The sequence below is a fragment of the Mya arenaria genome, chromosome 4 (assembly GCF_026914265.1).
Source record: "Mya arenaria isolate MELC-2E11 chromosome 4, ASM2691426v1".
NCBI lineage: Eukaryota > Metazoa > Mollusca > Bivalvia > Myida > Myidae > Mya > Mya arenaria.
This window is the reverse complement of record NC_069125.1, coordinates 41,927,178-41,944,027: the sequence shown is the minus strand read 5'-3', so window position 1 is coordinate 41,944,027 and position 16,850 is coordinate 41,927,178. Positions and strand designations below refer to the sequence as shown.

The 16,850-nt window shown below is 37.6% G+C and overlaps 2 protein-coding genes across 2 annotated transcripts; both read right to left on the bottom strand.

The window, feature by feature from the left end:
• Positions 1-3,715: 3,715 nt before the first annotated feature.
• On the bottom strand, positions 3,716-10,872 carry LOC128229815 (inositol-3-phosphate synthase 1-B-like). The gene is made up of 7 exons (XM_052941633.1): positions 10,662-10,872; positions 9,066-9,237; positions 8,676-8,808; positions 7,161-7,274; positions 6,434-6,837; positions 4,716-4,958; positions 3,716-4,501 (listed from the first exon to the last, which is right to left on the bottom strand). Exons 2-7 carry the CDS (start codon positions 9,225-9,227, stop codon positions 3,881-3,883), a joined length of 1,677 nt encoding a protein of 558 aa, XP_052797593.1. The 5' UTR covers positions 9,228-9,237; positions 10,662-10,872; the 3' UTR covers positions 3,716-3,880.
• Positions 10,873-14,768: 3,896 nt separating this feature from the next.
• LOC128232962 (protein ABHD15-like) lies at positions 14,769-16,598 on the bottom strand. The gene is made up of 2 exons (XM_052946779.1): positions 16,529-16,598; positions 14,769-16,322 (listed from the first exon to the last, which is right to left on the bottom strand). The coding sequence occupies exon 2, from the start codon at positions 16,117-16,119 to the stop codon at positions 14,968-14,970; it is 1,152 nt and encodes a 383-aa protein (XP_052802739.1). The 5' UTR covers positions 16,120-16,322; positions 16,529-16,598; the 3' UTR covers positions 14,769-14,967.
• Between the last annotated feature and the right edge of the window lie 252 nt (positions 16,599-16,850).

Below are 16,850 nucleotides of genomic sequence, written 5' to 3'. Positions count from 1 at the left end.
ATACTATACCCTCAACTCTAGACATTGAGAACTAAATATTCTTTTCGCATTTAGTTCTCCGGATGCTCATTCATCAGAGGTTTGATAATGATAAATCTAACAGCATCATCACCCTGGTGAACAAGAATGACTCGCCGATGATTTGCCAAAAGTTCTAAAGCGATTTACGTTATTTCAGTTTTTAAAAACCCGAGTGTTGATAACAGTATGACTTTAATATGTATGGCAATTATAATGTATACTTGACAACAATATAAAGTCTCTATCTTTTATTGAAAAAAGTCTACGTACTTAAAGTGAACATTCCTAAGACTAAAGCCGCCAGTATAATGTAGTTCAGGAACCTCACGCAGCGTTTCGACGGCCGCAACAGCGCCATCCCGCGACGTATGCGTAATATCCGTGATTTGATGACGTCACTGGTGGAAATGACGTTACATTAGGGTCAACCACTAGATTCGAATTCTAAAAGAAATAAAGACAAATGCATATGGTTGTATTATGAGTTCGGTGTGATAAGAATACACTCGTATGCTTTTATATGTTATGGATTTGCAATGACTTTGCTCTTTGAGTTTTTTTAATTGTTAACTATCTGTATAAAGGAAAGGAATCAGAGATCACAACGTCTTTGCATAGCTTTTTTTGCGAATTTGCCCATTAAACTTATTTATGGCTCTTCTCAATATATATTTTTCTTACCATTAAACTAATATATTCAACTAAATTTTCCGTCTTATTAACAGAATCAGATCATATAAAGAATCATAAACAAATAATATGACAGGAGCGTAGATACCTCGCTTTATGTTCAATAATTTGTCAAGAGCGTACATATCTTGCTTTATGTCAATAGTATCTCATAAGCGTACATACCTCACCAACGTTCAGTTATACGTCATAAGCGTACATACCCCACTAAATGTTCAGTTATATCTTATGAGAGTAAATTCCCCACTAAAAGTTCAGTTATATCTCATAAGCGTACATACCCCACTAAATGTTCAGTTATATCCCATGAGCGTACATTCCCCACTAAATGTTCAGTTATATCTCATAAGCGTACATACCCCACTAAATGTTCACTTATATCTCATGAGCATACATTCCCCACTAAATGTTCAGTTATATCTCATAAGCGTGCATACCCCACTAAATGTTCAGTTATATCTCATGAGCGTACATTCCCCACTAAATGTTCAGTTATATCTCATGAGCGTACATACCTCACCAACGTTCAGTTATATCTCATAAGCGTACATACCCCACTAAATGTTCAGTTATATCTCATGAGCGTACATTTCCCACTAAATGTTTGACGTTATACATATCACATGAGCGTACATTCCCCACTAAATGTTCAGTCATATCTCATGAGGGTACATTCACAACTAAATGTTCAGTTATATCTCATGAGCGTACATACCACACTAAATGTTCAGTTATATCTTAGAGCGTACATTCACTACTAAATGTTCAGTTATATCTCATGAGCGTACATGACCCACTAAATGTTCAGTTGTATCTTATTAGCGTACATATTTCACTAAATGTTCAGTTATATCTCATGAGTGTACATATCCCACTAAATGTATCTCATTAGCGTACATACCCCACTAAATGTTCAGTTATATCTCATGAGCGTACATATCCCACTAAATGTATCTCATTAGCGTACATACCCCACTAAATGTTCAGTTATATCTTATGAGCGTACATACCCCACTAAATGTTCAGTTATATCTCATGAGCGTACATACCCCACTAAATATTCAGTTGTATCTCATGAGCGTTCAATCGCCACTAAATGTTCAGTTGTATCTCATGAGCGTACATTCCCCACTAAATGTTCAGTTGTATCTCATGAGCGTACATTCCCCACTAAATATTCAGTTGTATCTCATGAGCGTTCAATCCCCACTTAATGTTCAGTTGTATCTCATGAGCGTTCAATCCTCACTAAATGTTCAGTTGTATCTCATGAGCGTACATTCCCCACTAAATGTTCAGTTGTATCTCATGAGCGTACATACCCCACTAAATGTTCAGTTATATCTCATGAGCGTACATACCCCACTAAATGTTCAGTTATATCTCATGAGCGTTCAATCCCCACTAAATGTTCAGTTGTATCTCATGAGCGTTCAATCCCCACTAAATGTTCAGTTATATCTCATGAGCGTTCAATCCCCACTAAATGTTCAGTTGTATCTCATGAGCGTTCAATCCCCACTAAATGTTCAGTTGTATCTTACGAGCGTACATACCCCACTAAATGTTCAGTTATATCTCATGAGCGTATATTCCCCACTAAATATTCAGTTGTATCTCATGAGCGTATATTCCCCACTAAATATTCAGTTGTATCTCATGAGCGTACATACCCCACTAAATGTTCAGTTGTATCTCATGAGCGTACATTCCCCACTAAATGTTCAGTTATATCTCATGAGCGTACATTCCCCACTAAATATTCAGTTGTATCTCATGAGCGTTCAATCCCCACTAAATGTTCAGTTATATCTCATGAGCGTACATTCCCCACTAAATGTTCAGTTATATCTCATGAGCGTACATTCCCCACTAAATATTCAGTTGTATTTCATGAGCGTTCAATCCCCACTAAATGTTCAGTTATAATGCATAAGCGTCTATACTTCATTAATGGTTCGGTAACATCCCTTAAGCGTACATACTTACTAAATGTTCAGTAATATCGCATGAGCGAATGTATCATGAGCGTACATACCTTACACAATGATCAAGTATAACTGACAGTCCACGCTAAATGTTCCAATGATCCCGTTTATTCAAGACTTCATCACGTTGTCAGTTAATGTATAAAAACTCAACATTCTGACCATTTGAATAAATAAATGAAACTAAAACACGAACGCATTTTTATCATACTGGAAATCGACACACTGGACATTTGTAAATTAAACAAATTATTAATTAATTGATAAACACTTTCCCTCCGGCACTTTACTTTAATTTATCTTCTTTTTTTAAAAGTGCATCTATTTTGGTCAAAATATCATCACGATGGAGGATTTCGGTTTGATAATTGGGTTTGACCTTCAAATTCAAAAAATCGTTGTCTTACGTCTTCAATCTTAGAATGGGTTTCGAACTGTAAAGTTTATTACATATCAGGGATACTTTGTGTGTACTATATGAAGCTTAACACTGTTGCATGAGAAGGTAACAGGTGGAAGTTCTGGGCACTTTCAAGCTCGTTTTTAGCATTACGTCTTGTGTGTTATTTATCTTACCGAAAAAGGCGAATATTAACTAGAGAGCTAGATTGCGAAAATAAAAATGGTTAGCACGAAACAATTCGCGAACGCTATCAGGTTATCTTACGACAGTAGTATGCCTCCATATTAATGAAAATTTATGCGTGTTTTGATATTGTATTGACGTCTGTTTTGTTCAATGTTTTGCAACACCAGTTCCTTGTCTAATGTATGTACTTCAACTAGTGGATTAATTTGGTCCAAACTCATACTTCAGTACCTAATAGACCCGTTGTGACATTACATACAATAATAATTTGCGGATCCATTGAATACAGATCGACCAACCATTATTTTACAACTGATATACAAAATAATTTAAGCGTCGTTGTGCTTTTGCAGATGGGAAAACGTTCTTGCTGATCGTGTTCTATGTTTTTCATCACTAGTAAGGTGTAAAGGTCATGTAAGCATGGTATTCATAAATATTTATTAAAAATATCTACATGTACAATAATAAACAAAACTCTCACGAACAAATACAGTCGTAAATTTTGCATTGTATTACAATCCTCTGCATTTCAGTACATATGTATCTTGCAATATTAAAATGTTAATCTTTATAAATCGTAAATCCACTATCAAAGTTCGGCTTCATCTGATGGTCTTCTGACGTGTCCGTTTGTTTCATGCACACCGTTCGTTTGACTCACTCCATTTGCGCTTTGAATAAGATGGCCGTTCATTTTGGATGCTTTTGAACTTCCGGTCTCCTGGCAGTCGATCCCCACCCGCGCGAGCTTGTGCTCAAGAAGCATGTGATTGAGGGGAGCCAAGCCTATACACGCGCGCAGCACGTTCTCTATACAACTTCTCTGCCGGAAGAGAGAATTCACGACCGGTGTACCATGGGGCACCAGCGGCGCCTTGCACAGGTAATTGAGAATTGACAGGATCGAGTTAAAATTCTGGAACGTTGGCTCAGCCTCGGTCTTGTACTGTATTCTTTCAAATAGTTCTCCAAGAATGACGAGATCAATTATAAGAGGGGAGGCCAGCAGGGAGTCCTCGCACGTGTTGTGGATGACGAGGGTGTTTGTTCCTCCCATCATGATCTCCGAACTGTACTCGTCCATGGCGCGCTTGCTGTCCCCCACGTGCGGCACGTACTTGATGACGACACAGTGGTCCGGCCGCCGCCCGTCTGGGTACAAAATCTGGTTGGAGTCTACCATATCGTCTACCACGTTACTCTTTGATATCTGAAAGTAGCAATAATGTACATTTTATAATAATTAAATATAACTCGAATATATCAACCAGACGACATGACAAGGAATTCGAGTACAGCCGGAGCATGTCCGACATTGAAAACATGGCCCCTGATTTATTTACTTCCAATGCAATAAACACTCTTTGGAACAGTTTTAAAATTCAAAAGTGCATGTATACTTTAATATTTTGCACGTGAAATACCTCTTTTGATCGGAAGGTGTGTGGGGCGTTAAGGTTCTTGCCATCGTTGTTTCCAAGGTGATTATAGCTGACAATGGAGCGCGGCTTGATTCCGGCGCTGACCAGGAAGTCGACAAGGACGGACTTGAGCTTCGTCTGGCCGGACTTGAAGTCGTCCCCTGCTATAAACACCCGGCGCTTATGGGCGAGGTCGATCACTCCGGGAACGAATGTATTCTGGGGCGAACCATTTATATACGTAACCTGAAAATGATTCATTGTGTTTACGGTATATATTTGAACATGCATTTTGTACGTGTTTGACCGTTCAATTTTACTGCAAATGGCTCATTGGACACCTCTAGTTTAAAGAGTGCATCGTTAACAGCCTACTTCTAGGCATTCAACATAGGTCTTAAATCTTAATCGATCATCAGAAATAACGTAAATGTTGTTAAGATTTGTTATGTTGATTGTTAACAATTCATTAAATCTGAATATAAAAAATATTTATTCTGTTCTACCATATTGTTTCCATTTAAAGAGATTAAAGCCACATAGCGATAATCGATTCCGAAAGTATGCATTCGAGTATCGGCGCCCTCAATCGTAAACGCTCGAATGTCAACAGTACTCAACCTCATTATATAATACTCGGTCTACTTGTTCTACTACAGAATGCAATGGAAACTACAGGGACAGACGCAGCACACAGCTGGCAGAATCAGTCAGAGATGTTGTGTGTTTGGTATAAGAATATACATAAATAGTAGGTACCCAAGACCTGTTTACCCCTTGACAAATAAACCCGGCCCCAATATAACAAAACTACTCTAGTTAAATCATCATTCTCAACTCATTTTACCACATAAGACCATATTAAGAAAACATCTTGTTACTTTTTACCCTTTTTTAGTGTGTCGTTTTTCATAGACTGAGTTGATAAAGACATTTTGTCACTATTTAAAAAGAAAACAAAAAAACTTGATCAAAAACAACAAGTAATACTAAATTACATGTTTTGCAGTCGAAATATTTTTCTCTGATCTTGACAAAATTCAATGAGAGAATGCCCTTTTAAAAGTGTAAAAACATATACGATTTTAAATAAGTTTTGATGTTATGTGGTAAAATGATTTGAGTTTGAGAGTTTACTTAAGTATTTTCGTGATATTGGGGCTCGAGGTGTTCAAGTAATAAAACAATATTAATCATTAAAAACCTGGACTGCCATTTAGGAGCCGAGTTATTGATCAAAAATACTTGTAAACGCGCTTAAAAGGCACAAACTAACCTAAGTATATAAACGAAACTTATAGTGTTTTTTCGTCTTCAAATGATATTTGAAAAAAACATCTTTATTATGCTTTTTATCATAATTGTTGGAGTAAAAAATAACACGATCAAAATTTAAGTGCATTAGTTTTTCTTGAACACTCTAGGTTAATTCGGCAAGTGGTGAACAAAATCATGGAGACTTTCTCTTGATGTATATGCATACATTATTATATATGAAAAACACATTGATCACTATCTATACTGCCTCCTGAGGCCCCAGGAGCCATTCATCTAATAGGTATTCGCCATGATATATACATGTAGTTTAATGGCACAGCGAAAAAAATGAAAGCAAAACTATACTTTAAGTTAGAGAAATCAGCGTCAGGTTCCATGTAAATTAATGAACATTTCATTTCCTGCAGAAAAAAAGAACGGTTTTGTATGGATATATAACCTACCCCTTCCAGAATACTGGCAACAGCAAACAGCGTAGAAGGTGACACTTCCGCCTCGTTCCTTTTAATACTTGCTAGAATATTATCGGCCGTGCCGTTTAGTTCCGGTATAACTTCACTAAAACGTTCCGTGTTAGCGGTCCACAACACTACCACCTTATCCACGCCACTGTTTTCTTTAAAGTCTCTGATATCACAGCGGATCGTGTTGAGTAGCTCTTGCTTACTTCCGGTTAGGACATTATCGGCACGGTCCGCCTGGTTGGCGGCTATGAACTCCGGGAAGTAGACGGATGGGCGGGGCCGGACGCCCTCCAGGTAGGGCCGCAGCTGTACCTGCAGGTTGTAGTCCAGCACCCGTGCTCGCTCCACAGCGTCCGCCAGGTTCAATGACGAAATATCCCAGCCTAGAAGAGGGGGAATGGATGTTTCAATATTTCTGAGAACACATTCCAAAGAAGGAGATTTCTTTCAGTGACTTTAGTAAGGTATATGCAAAAAGAAAACGTTGAATAGTTCCGTTTACGTTGAAAATGGTGGCTTTAATATGTATCATAACAACGTGCATAAAAAGCTTTGCAGTCTTAGTGTGAACTTTTTATTGCAAGACATATGAAAATAACACAGAAAATGCAATCATTCATTCTATAAGGTATATCACAACGTGGTTTTTTTTCAGCCTTAAAGCAGCGTGAATCATGCTTGAAGATACATCATTTGATAAACTCACCGTCGATAACGATGTCATCTGGGTCGACCATTGGCAGAAGGCTCTTGAGTGGCACGTACACCTCTCCTTCCGGTCCGTTACCGAGACATACGGTGCTCGCCTGAGTGATCGAACCTTTAAATAAGAAATGAATTAAATAACAAAACGCTTAAATATCTATCATAATACACCGACCGTTCAATGTATACTAGTATTCACCGGAGAGGCTCCCGGTTGCGTGAGAGTGGAGCGCAACGTTTTCCTCCACAAAAATCGGGTTTAAATGTTCCAAAATGGTATTACGAGGGGAGGTACCTTCTCTAAAATGTGTGGATATCTTAAGTCTTATATGGGGCATTTCATTTTAGCGTATTCTATTAACATTTTATTTCAATATTTACATAAAGTGTTCACATGGTTTTAGTTTGACAGTTACAACTTTACTTCTTGATCGACTAAGAAAAACGGACGAGCGTTCAATGGCCTCAGATATGTGAGCTCCCTTAATTATTAGTTGTAAATAATTTAACCATACATTCCAAATATGTTCATTAGGTTGTTACGCAAAGTTACCTCATTATACGCTGTATATTTTGATCGGGATCATTAAAAGCCCATGTGACTATATTTATATTGAAAAGCTGCCACCTCATTACTTAAATTATCCATGTCCACGGCACAGCTCTTGTAATAAAAGCTTATCTTTATCGTTAAGCTGTCCATTTTCATTGCTATTACAATTGTGTATTGAACAGGTATAATACAAATATACACATAAGATAGTCAACAGCTTACTAAACGTAAATGACCAGAAAGTTTGTTCTACTAAAACAGGGTTGTAAGAGTGCATGTATTGTTATTTAAAGGGTCGCTTTGAACAAAAATATGGCAAGTCGTTCTGTAACTACAGTCGAACCGCGATGGCTCGAACTCGCTTGGCTCGAATTCCTTGTTGGCTCGAACTGGATGTAAAGGACCGATTTCTTTATAATAAAGGTGAGCATTCACGCTTGGTTCGAATTTCCGAGGCTCAATGTATTTTCGCCGGTCCCTGGAAAGCCAACGGGGTTCGACTGTAGTTTGGTTCACTGTGTGCATTATTTCAATACAAAGCATCAATACTGCATAGACAAAGTTCAAGTGAAACTTAAAGATGGTTTCTTAAAGCTGCATTCGCACAGATAAACCGTTTTAACAAGTTTTTTTTTGTCTTGGAATGAGCCAATTTTTGTATAACTCTTTTTAAATATCGCAGTTTTCATTTATACATAACACAACTTAATGTTTTATGGCTGAAAACGTTACTTACGCATTCAGATACATGAGGGTTTCTTTGGCATAAAAACAGGAAAATGGAACCTGCGATCTGATCTTTTAAAGGCAGTCTTATATCACTTGTTTCCAAACATTAACGCAAAAATGACTGATTCTAAGACAAAAAATAAAAAAAAGTTGTATAAACGGTCAATGAAAAAAGTCAGAAAGGGAGTGCAGCTTCAACAAAGTGAGTACCGAGTCTAGACAAAAAACCCTCACCTAGCCAGTTGGAGTTGTGGGTTCCCTCCTTGGTGTTCCATGAGAGTTTGTGACGGTTAGCGAGGATGGTGGCCGTCACTGTGCTTCCGTTATTTCCACCCAGCCCTACTAACATCAACCCAAGGCGGGGAACCTGGAACGCGGGCGATAAATGTTAGATGAACACATCGAGAGAGCCTTTTGCTATACAACTGTCATGAACACTTCCACATACCAATAGACATAAAGTATCACGAGTCCATGGTCATCATCATTAATATTTATCTTAAACTGTCAGGGCTCTCGAAAATGTTTTGCGATTTCTGGAAAGATATATGTATCGCTATGGAAACCTCTTCAGATTTTATCAAGTCTACGTGTAAGATGATGAGACATGATAAAAACAATTACCTTTTTCTGTGTTCTGAATGTGTATTTGGTATGTGTGGGCGTGGCCACATATGTTCCCTTAGCGTCCCTGTGCACGGAGGTGTTCTGGTACGTGTAGTCCGCCTCAATATAATCCGCCCCATACTTCACACCCGGCGCTTCCACTCGCACTGCGTCAGTCATGTCTTAGAGTCTGGGAGCCAAAGCAAAAGATAATAGTTAAATGAAACAGTAGTTATGCGTTAAGAAAACCTTATTTAACATTTGGACATTTGTTTATGTACCTCCCTGTTTTTGTGGTTCTGCCAACAACAAAACACATGTATAAGGGCAAGTCCATGCAGTATTTATGAAATCGGCAGACCTATAGTTGTATAAATCATTAAATAAGCTTTTTATGTCAACCAGGGAGAAGGATTGTTATTTATCCCAGTGCCAAGAACTATTAAATAAAGTTCAAACATTTGCTCTGTTTGTATTTAGAGCTTTTGAAATAAGAAAACAGTTATGTAACTTAATTTTGTTATGAATGTGTGCGGTTTTTTTAAAACTATATATGGTGTCGAAAGAAGTGATGAATGTCTTTTAAAATCGTAATTACTATTGGCTTAACAATGTCTAGTGTACATGTATTTTGACTGTTTTTCATAGTAATAATCAAATGCATCCACGTGCAATTTTCCATTACAATAGTCCGTACTGTATGCTGAAATACTAAATATTTCATTTAATGTAAACATGAGAATGTATTTTTCTTGTCAATATTCAAGGGTCATGACCTTTTAAATTATATTTTGGTACCCTAGAACTCAAATAAAGTTCTGTTCTGTTTTATATCCTGTATTGTTACACTGTGGTAATATTGGTCATTGGAAGCATAAGCATAAACTTTTTCGAATGCTGTTTGCAGCCTTTTAATCGCTTTAAAACCTGTGAGGTCAGTCGCGGATTATTTCAATAAATATTTATATAAGCCCGACAAGTAATTGTTTAGCCAATGTACATGTGTATACATGTAAACTAGCACGATCCTCACCGATCAATAATATCTATTAAACCTTAAACATATTTATCATCACAAATGTGTTCACCTCTTAAACAGCGCATATATACGCACGTGTATATATACGCACGTGTATTAACCAGACCAAACAATTCACAAATCATCATAAATATATATAGTTATTTAGTGATGTTACGATAATAAAAACATACACCAGTTCTTCAAGTCGTATTAAATAAGATATTTAATACGCCCAGTTGTGAATTATGTGTTTTGTAAAATGTATTTAATTTAATAATATTTTATTGCATGAGAACACATTTCACAATTACAATATCAATACAAATTTCAACACAATATTAAGACCGACATTATAAAATCAAGCATGCAAAGGGATTGGGCCACGAGTTAATCCAACATCAGTTACCGCCCTCTCCCGGTAAAATTTATTCTCTAACACGTGCGCTAACATTCATTTTTTTCAGATTATTTCACATTTCTGAATGTTACTTAACAGTTCCCATTACTTTAAATATATTAACATATATCATCTGTAGTTATCATGACATTAAGACAACCAGATTAGTACTACAAGAAATAACTATAGCACTTACCTATAAAAAAGATCCGTTGTTCTTAAACCGTTTTCAACACTATTATTTCCTAAGTTGAATTAAACCACTTTATGGACGTGACTATGCTTGAAATACCAAGCGTATTTATGTATTCTTTATTGTTAAAAACACGATACTCAAAATCACGCCACTAAACATGAACTTAAATGAAACCTTTGAACTATGACCTCTGAATGGGTAATAGCGCGATCCTGCGATGTGATTCCTTATTGGGTTGTGAATAGGTTATATACTAGCATGATATCTGTTTTCTTCTGGTTACCACCAACAAACTGGGTACAACATTTAAAATCGATAGCATATTCCTCTTAAGCAATCAGAACTTTACGGGTTAAGTTATCGGACTATAAGGACTCTGTGACGTGTCCTATAAAGCGAACTATTTTAAGTTTTTATGTATTTGTCGGGATTTTAATTGCTTAAAGCTGCACTCTCACAGCGGATTGATAGATTTGACAACTTTTTCATTTTTTTGTCTCCGAATAAGCTGATGTTGGCATCAATGTTTTCAAATCAGTCATATGTGATCACATACAATAGAACTTGAAAACTGCCTAACATTTTTAAAGAGTTAATAACTCCATTAGCCATAAAACATGAATTTTCGGTCGTTTGTATTAAAAACTGAGTTCTGATAGCTTCCATGAGCAATCTTTTATCACCATTTTCAGACATTTACTGAAAATGTGGCTCATTCCAAGACAAATTTTTTTAAAGTGTCAAAACGGTCATCTGTGAGAGTAGAGCTTTAATGATGAAATATTCTATTTAAATAGATCGGAGTAAGGACTCCGATTTTTTGCAGTGTTTGAAGTCGGAAGAGCGGGTCTGAAGGTTGCTGCGAATATGTTACGAATATCATCTTCGTACAAAGTGCTATTATATTATTCGATGCATGATGAACAGCCTTAAGTGCGCAATTCCTTATTTGAGGACAGTCTCAAGTCCATTTCGTCCTCAATATATATAAACGTACGATAACATTAATGTCAATTACTCATTTAAATGGTTTCCGTGTATAGATAAAAATTACCAAACTGCAGTTGCATTATTATGCACATTTCTTAAATGATAATTAATTTGGCAATGTCGGGATGAATTAACATTTAATTTAAACAGGAGTGTTGATCAGCGTACGACAATGCACGTCTGTTTTGTGTGATTTTTCTTCGCAGAAAAATTATTAAAGTTGAAAGTCTGGGGAATTACATGTCACAAGTGTGCCTATTTTCACTGGCAACATGTGCATAATTTTTCATTTGAATGTCTCTAGCGGTTTTTAAGTTAAAGCCAAGGTTAAATGATATCAAGGGTTCATTGACATGATTTTGTAAATTGATATCCACTCGTCATTTAAATGATTTGGTTAAATTTTATCCACTCGTCATTTATATAAGTTGGTTAAATGATATTCACTCGTCATTTACAAGATTTGGTTAAATGATATCAACTCGTCATTTATGTAATTTGGTTAATTGATATCCACTCGTCATTTACATGATTTGGTTAAATGATATCCATTCGTCATTTATATAAGTTGGTTAAATGATATCCACTCGTCATTTACAAGATTTGGTTAAATGATATCCACTCGTCATTTACATGATTTGGTCAAATGATATCCACTCGTCATTTATATAATTTGGTTAAATGATATCCAGTCGTCATTTACAAGATTTGGTTAAATGATATCCACTCGTCATTTATATAGTTTGGTTAAATGATATCCACTCGTCATTTATATAATTTGATTAAATGATAACCAGTATTCATTTATATGATATGGTTAAATGATATCCACTCGCCATTTAAATAATTTGGTTCAATGAAATCCAATCGTCGTTCATATAATCTGGTTAAATGATGTCCACTCGTCATAAACATGCCAGATTTGGTTAAATGATATCCACTCGTCATATACATAATATGGTTAAATGATATCCATTCGTCATTTATATCATTTGGTTATATGATATCAACTCGTCATATATAACATTTGGTTAAATCAAATCCACTCGTCAGATTCATGATATGATTGAATTCCTGATAAGCCATTCATGTGTGTCAAATAATATACTGCCATTCAACAAGTAGGATGAAGTCTGACCTAAATTGTATGTAAATATAACGTTTATTTCACATAACTTAAATTATTCATGTCCAATGCTCAGTTTGTTTAACAGCACTCTTTAAATAGGACATGAATACAATGATTTTAAGCCGGCCATTTCAATTTGAACCTTGTATATTAATTAAATTGAATGGTCCCGTGACAGCTACCTAAATGTTATTGAACAAAATGACGATAGCTAAATTTCTATATAGATATGAATGAAGCTTATTAACGGATATGGACAATTTGTATTTGTCTGCAGTTGAGTGAATAACATGAGTCACTTGTCTATCTGTTTTGTATGTAAGTTTAGTTTAAGTTAATGTTTTACAAAGAATGTGCAACACGTTATAACAACATTACATCAACCACTGTCATTGGCTAGAATGTGGTTCTGTTTTGTAGGTGAAGGGGGAGGGGCGGAGTACCCGGAGAAAAACCTCATGTTAGGCTTGGTGACCACTAATCCAAACTCACATGCGCCCAGGCTGGGAATCGAACACGGATCTCGCCTAGGTGAGAAGCGAGTGCTCACCACTGCGCTAGCCGGACAATGAGACAACCCACAGATCAAACGAGAGATACGCGTCCAGTAAACGTTACATCTCGACGTTATTGGGATTTCATCACGTTTCTCTCGATGTTTGACAAAAAAGAAACTGGATCAAATCAAATATGTGCTTTAGAGAAGTAATTATTACGTGTGTTTCTTATTCCTATTAGCTTTTTTCCTGCAGCTAAACATACGTGTCTAAAATTCAGCTTTTAATTTAATTGAGAGCTGTCACGGGAAAGTGACGTATGCTCCAAGTTTTGTACTCTAAAATAGATCGCTATTGGTATAATACATACATCTGAGTTAGTTTCATTCAGAGTAAAATGAGCTAAATGAAGTATTTACAATTACGATATAGTGCATACCCGCCATGTAAATATACACGTACAAATGAGATGTGACGTGGTCCGCATACCCGCCATGTAAATATACACGTACAAATGAGATGTGACGTGGTCCGCATACCCGCCATGTAAATATACACGTACAAATGAGATGTGACGTGGTCCGCATACCCGCCATGTAAATATACACGTACAAATGAGATGTGACGTGGTCCGCATACCCGCCATGTAAATATACACGTACAAATGAGATGTGACGTGTTCCGCATACCCGCCATGTAAATATACACGTACAAATGAGATGTGACGTGGTCCGCATACCCGCCATGTAAATATACACGTACAAATGAGATGTGACGTGGTCCGCATACCCGCCATGTAAATATACACGTACAAATGAGATGTGACGTGGTCCGCATACCCGCCATGTAAATATACACGTACAAATGAGATGTGACGTGGTCCGCATACCCGCCATGTAAATATACACGTACAAATGAGATGTGACGTGGTCCGCATACCCGCCATGTAAATATACACGTACAAATGAGATGTGACGTGGTCCGCATACCCGCCATGTAAATATACACGTACAAATGAGATGTAACGTGGTCCGCATACCCGCCATGTAAATATACACGTACAAATGTGATGTAACGTGGTCCGCATACCCGCCATGTAAATATACACGTACAAATGAGATGTAACGTGGTCCGCATACCCGCCATGTAAATATACACGTACACATGTGATGTAACGTGGTCCGCATACCCGCCATGTAAATATACACGTACAAATGAGATGTAACGTGGTCCGCATACCCGCCATGTAAATATACACGTACAAATGAGATGTAACGTGGTCCGCATACCCGCCATGTAAATATACACGTACAAATGAGATGTGACGTGGTCCGCATACCCGCCATGTAAATATACACGTACAAATGAGATGTAACGTGTTCCGCATACCCGCCTTATTGTACACCTGTGGTAGATTACTTTATAAATGTAGGTATCTGCTGTTATTTTATTAAAAACAAACAAATTCACCAACTGTGACTAATACTGCCATCTATGGATCACATGCATATAACATGCACATCAATGGATTTATCTACATTGCACATCAATGGATTAATCTACATAATGCATTTAATTTAAAATGTAAGTACTGATAATCCGCATGCGACGCATACATAGTTGAAAATCATTCTATAGCAGAGCACTCGACAACGATAACTTCTAGGCCACTGTCCTAGCGTGAAGGTCGTCATTTGTACCAGTATCTCGAGTTCGATATAAACTCAAGAACGCCTTCTATGAAGGTTAGGGCAGTCCCGTTAGCCCAGGAGTCTCCGGTCACATTCTCATGGAAGGAGCAGTGGCCGCCTGCCGCCAGCGTCACGAGTAGCAGATTCGGGTAGTACCGGAAGACGTCCAACGGGATGTTCTCGTGAACTGAGACCGGATCATCCACGCTGTTTACACACAGCACGGGTACTGCGATGTCGTCAACGTCACGCATCGGGTCGTTACGTTGCCAAAACGTGTCAAACGTTGCGATGCCATACATTTTGCAATACACGTGAAAATCAAACTCCTTGAGCGTCCAACATTTTAATATTACTGCTTTAAGGTCTATAACTTTATGCAAAACCTTCCAATAGACGATAAGCATTGCTTTTAATTGCACTAAAACGATTAGTTCATAAAATTTAGGAATCTGTTCGCATAGTTTGATGGTATTATCGTAAGACGGCGATATGCAGACGGCGGCCTTGAGCTGCGATGAGGACCCACTCTCACCAAGGTAAGAGAATAGCGTTGCGCAGCCCGCCCCCACACCGACCCCAACCAGCGGCACATAGGGGTACTTCTCAAATATGTACCCGATGACCTCCCGCGCGTCGTTCGGGTCTCCCGTGCTGGTTAGTTTCGGAGTTGTCAAAAAGCTCATTCCATGTCCTCTCCTATTGAACACAACTGGTCTAAACCCTCGTTTGTTTGCCAGGCGGCATAGACCGCCAACGCTTAAAGCGTCACCCGTTAAACGTGGAAACACTAGCAGAATCGGGCTGTTGCGGCGGAGTTTGGAGTCCGGCTCTGTGTACCAGTCCAGCGCCACGATTCCCTTGTCCACGTGCAAGTATTCCCGCTCAAAATTGAGGTCTCCCAGTGGCGGACAGAACAGCCCTAGCAGGGTCTGAACAAAAGGACCGCGCAGTAGAAACGGTGGCCGGAATGGACGGTTCAGCAGCCCGCGCCGGCGCACCAAATGCTTAGCTAGAGTGGATTCGCGGCTGTGGAGCTTCGGGAGGATGTCACAAGCCAACGCTTCCGGCGACCACAATCGCCTCACTGAGTAAAACAGCCGCAGTACCCAGCTACACAGTGTCAAAATGTAACCCAAGCATCCTTTCATGATGTGCAATTGATATAAAGACGGCCTCAGGCCAACGTTTAACACAATGAACACTGCTCAACACATAACAATCCTTCATAGGTGTCACTGCGCGAGGTTGTTTTTTCGAGGTGATGTGTGATTCCGTTGAAGAAGCCTAGCAAGTGTTTAATATCCGTCTTCACATGATTACTGAGTCGAGGACAAAGACAATGCTGTTAATTCTAGAACGAAAACACAAGATCTTAAAATAGTTGATTAAATGTGATGTGTTCTATTCAGATAAACATATTTCAATTATCTAAATGTTTATCGCAATATGTTTCCACTTGAACCCTGATTTTTATTGTTCAAAATAAATAGTTTAAAATATTAACAGTGCATTAGATCATTATTTAGAAACGTTGACGGACAGGTAATAAACTCTTACCAGTGGAATATCCATTGGCAGATACTTATACAACCATAAAATAACCAGTAAGGTTTCACTGTAAACGGAGTTACAATGTAAACAATATCAATATTGAAATCAGAGCTTTATTACTGAACAAAACAATAAAATATTCAAAATATCTTTATGAACAAAGGTGTACAAACCAATGAAATATTCAAAATTTGTTTTATGCTTTCTGGTGATTTAAAAGAGATTTATCAATGAAATGAAAAAAATGGCATTTCACGGTTTCAACCAGTGAAATAACATTTTGATATTTTTCATTGTTGTGAAACCACAAGTGGTGCTACTTGGTGAA

Coding starts and splice junctions, on each gene's coding strand:
- LOC128229815 (XM_052941633.1), bottom strand. CDS start 9,227: ATGACTGACGCAGTGCGAGTGGAAGCGCCGGGTGTGAAGTATGGGGCG. Junction 8,809..9,065: donor CATTCAGAACACAGAAAAAG/GTAATTGTTTTT, acceptor CCCGCGTTCCAG/GTTCCCCGCCTTGGGTTGAT. Junction 4,959..6,433: donor TTGCCAGTATTCTGGAAGGG/GTAGGTTATATA, acceptor AATCATTTTCAG/GTTACGTATATAAATGGTTC.
- LOC128232962 (XM_052946779.1), bottom strand. CDS start 16,119: ATGAAAGGATGCTTGGGTTACATTTTGACACTGTGTAGCTGGGTACTG.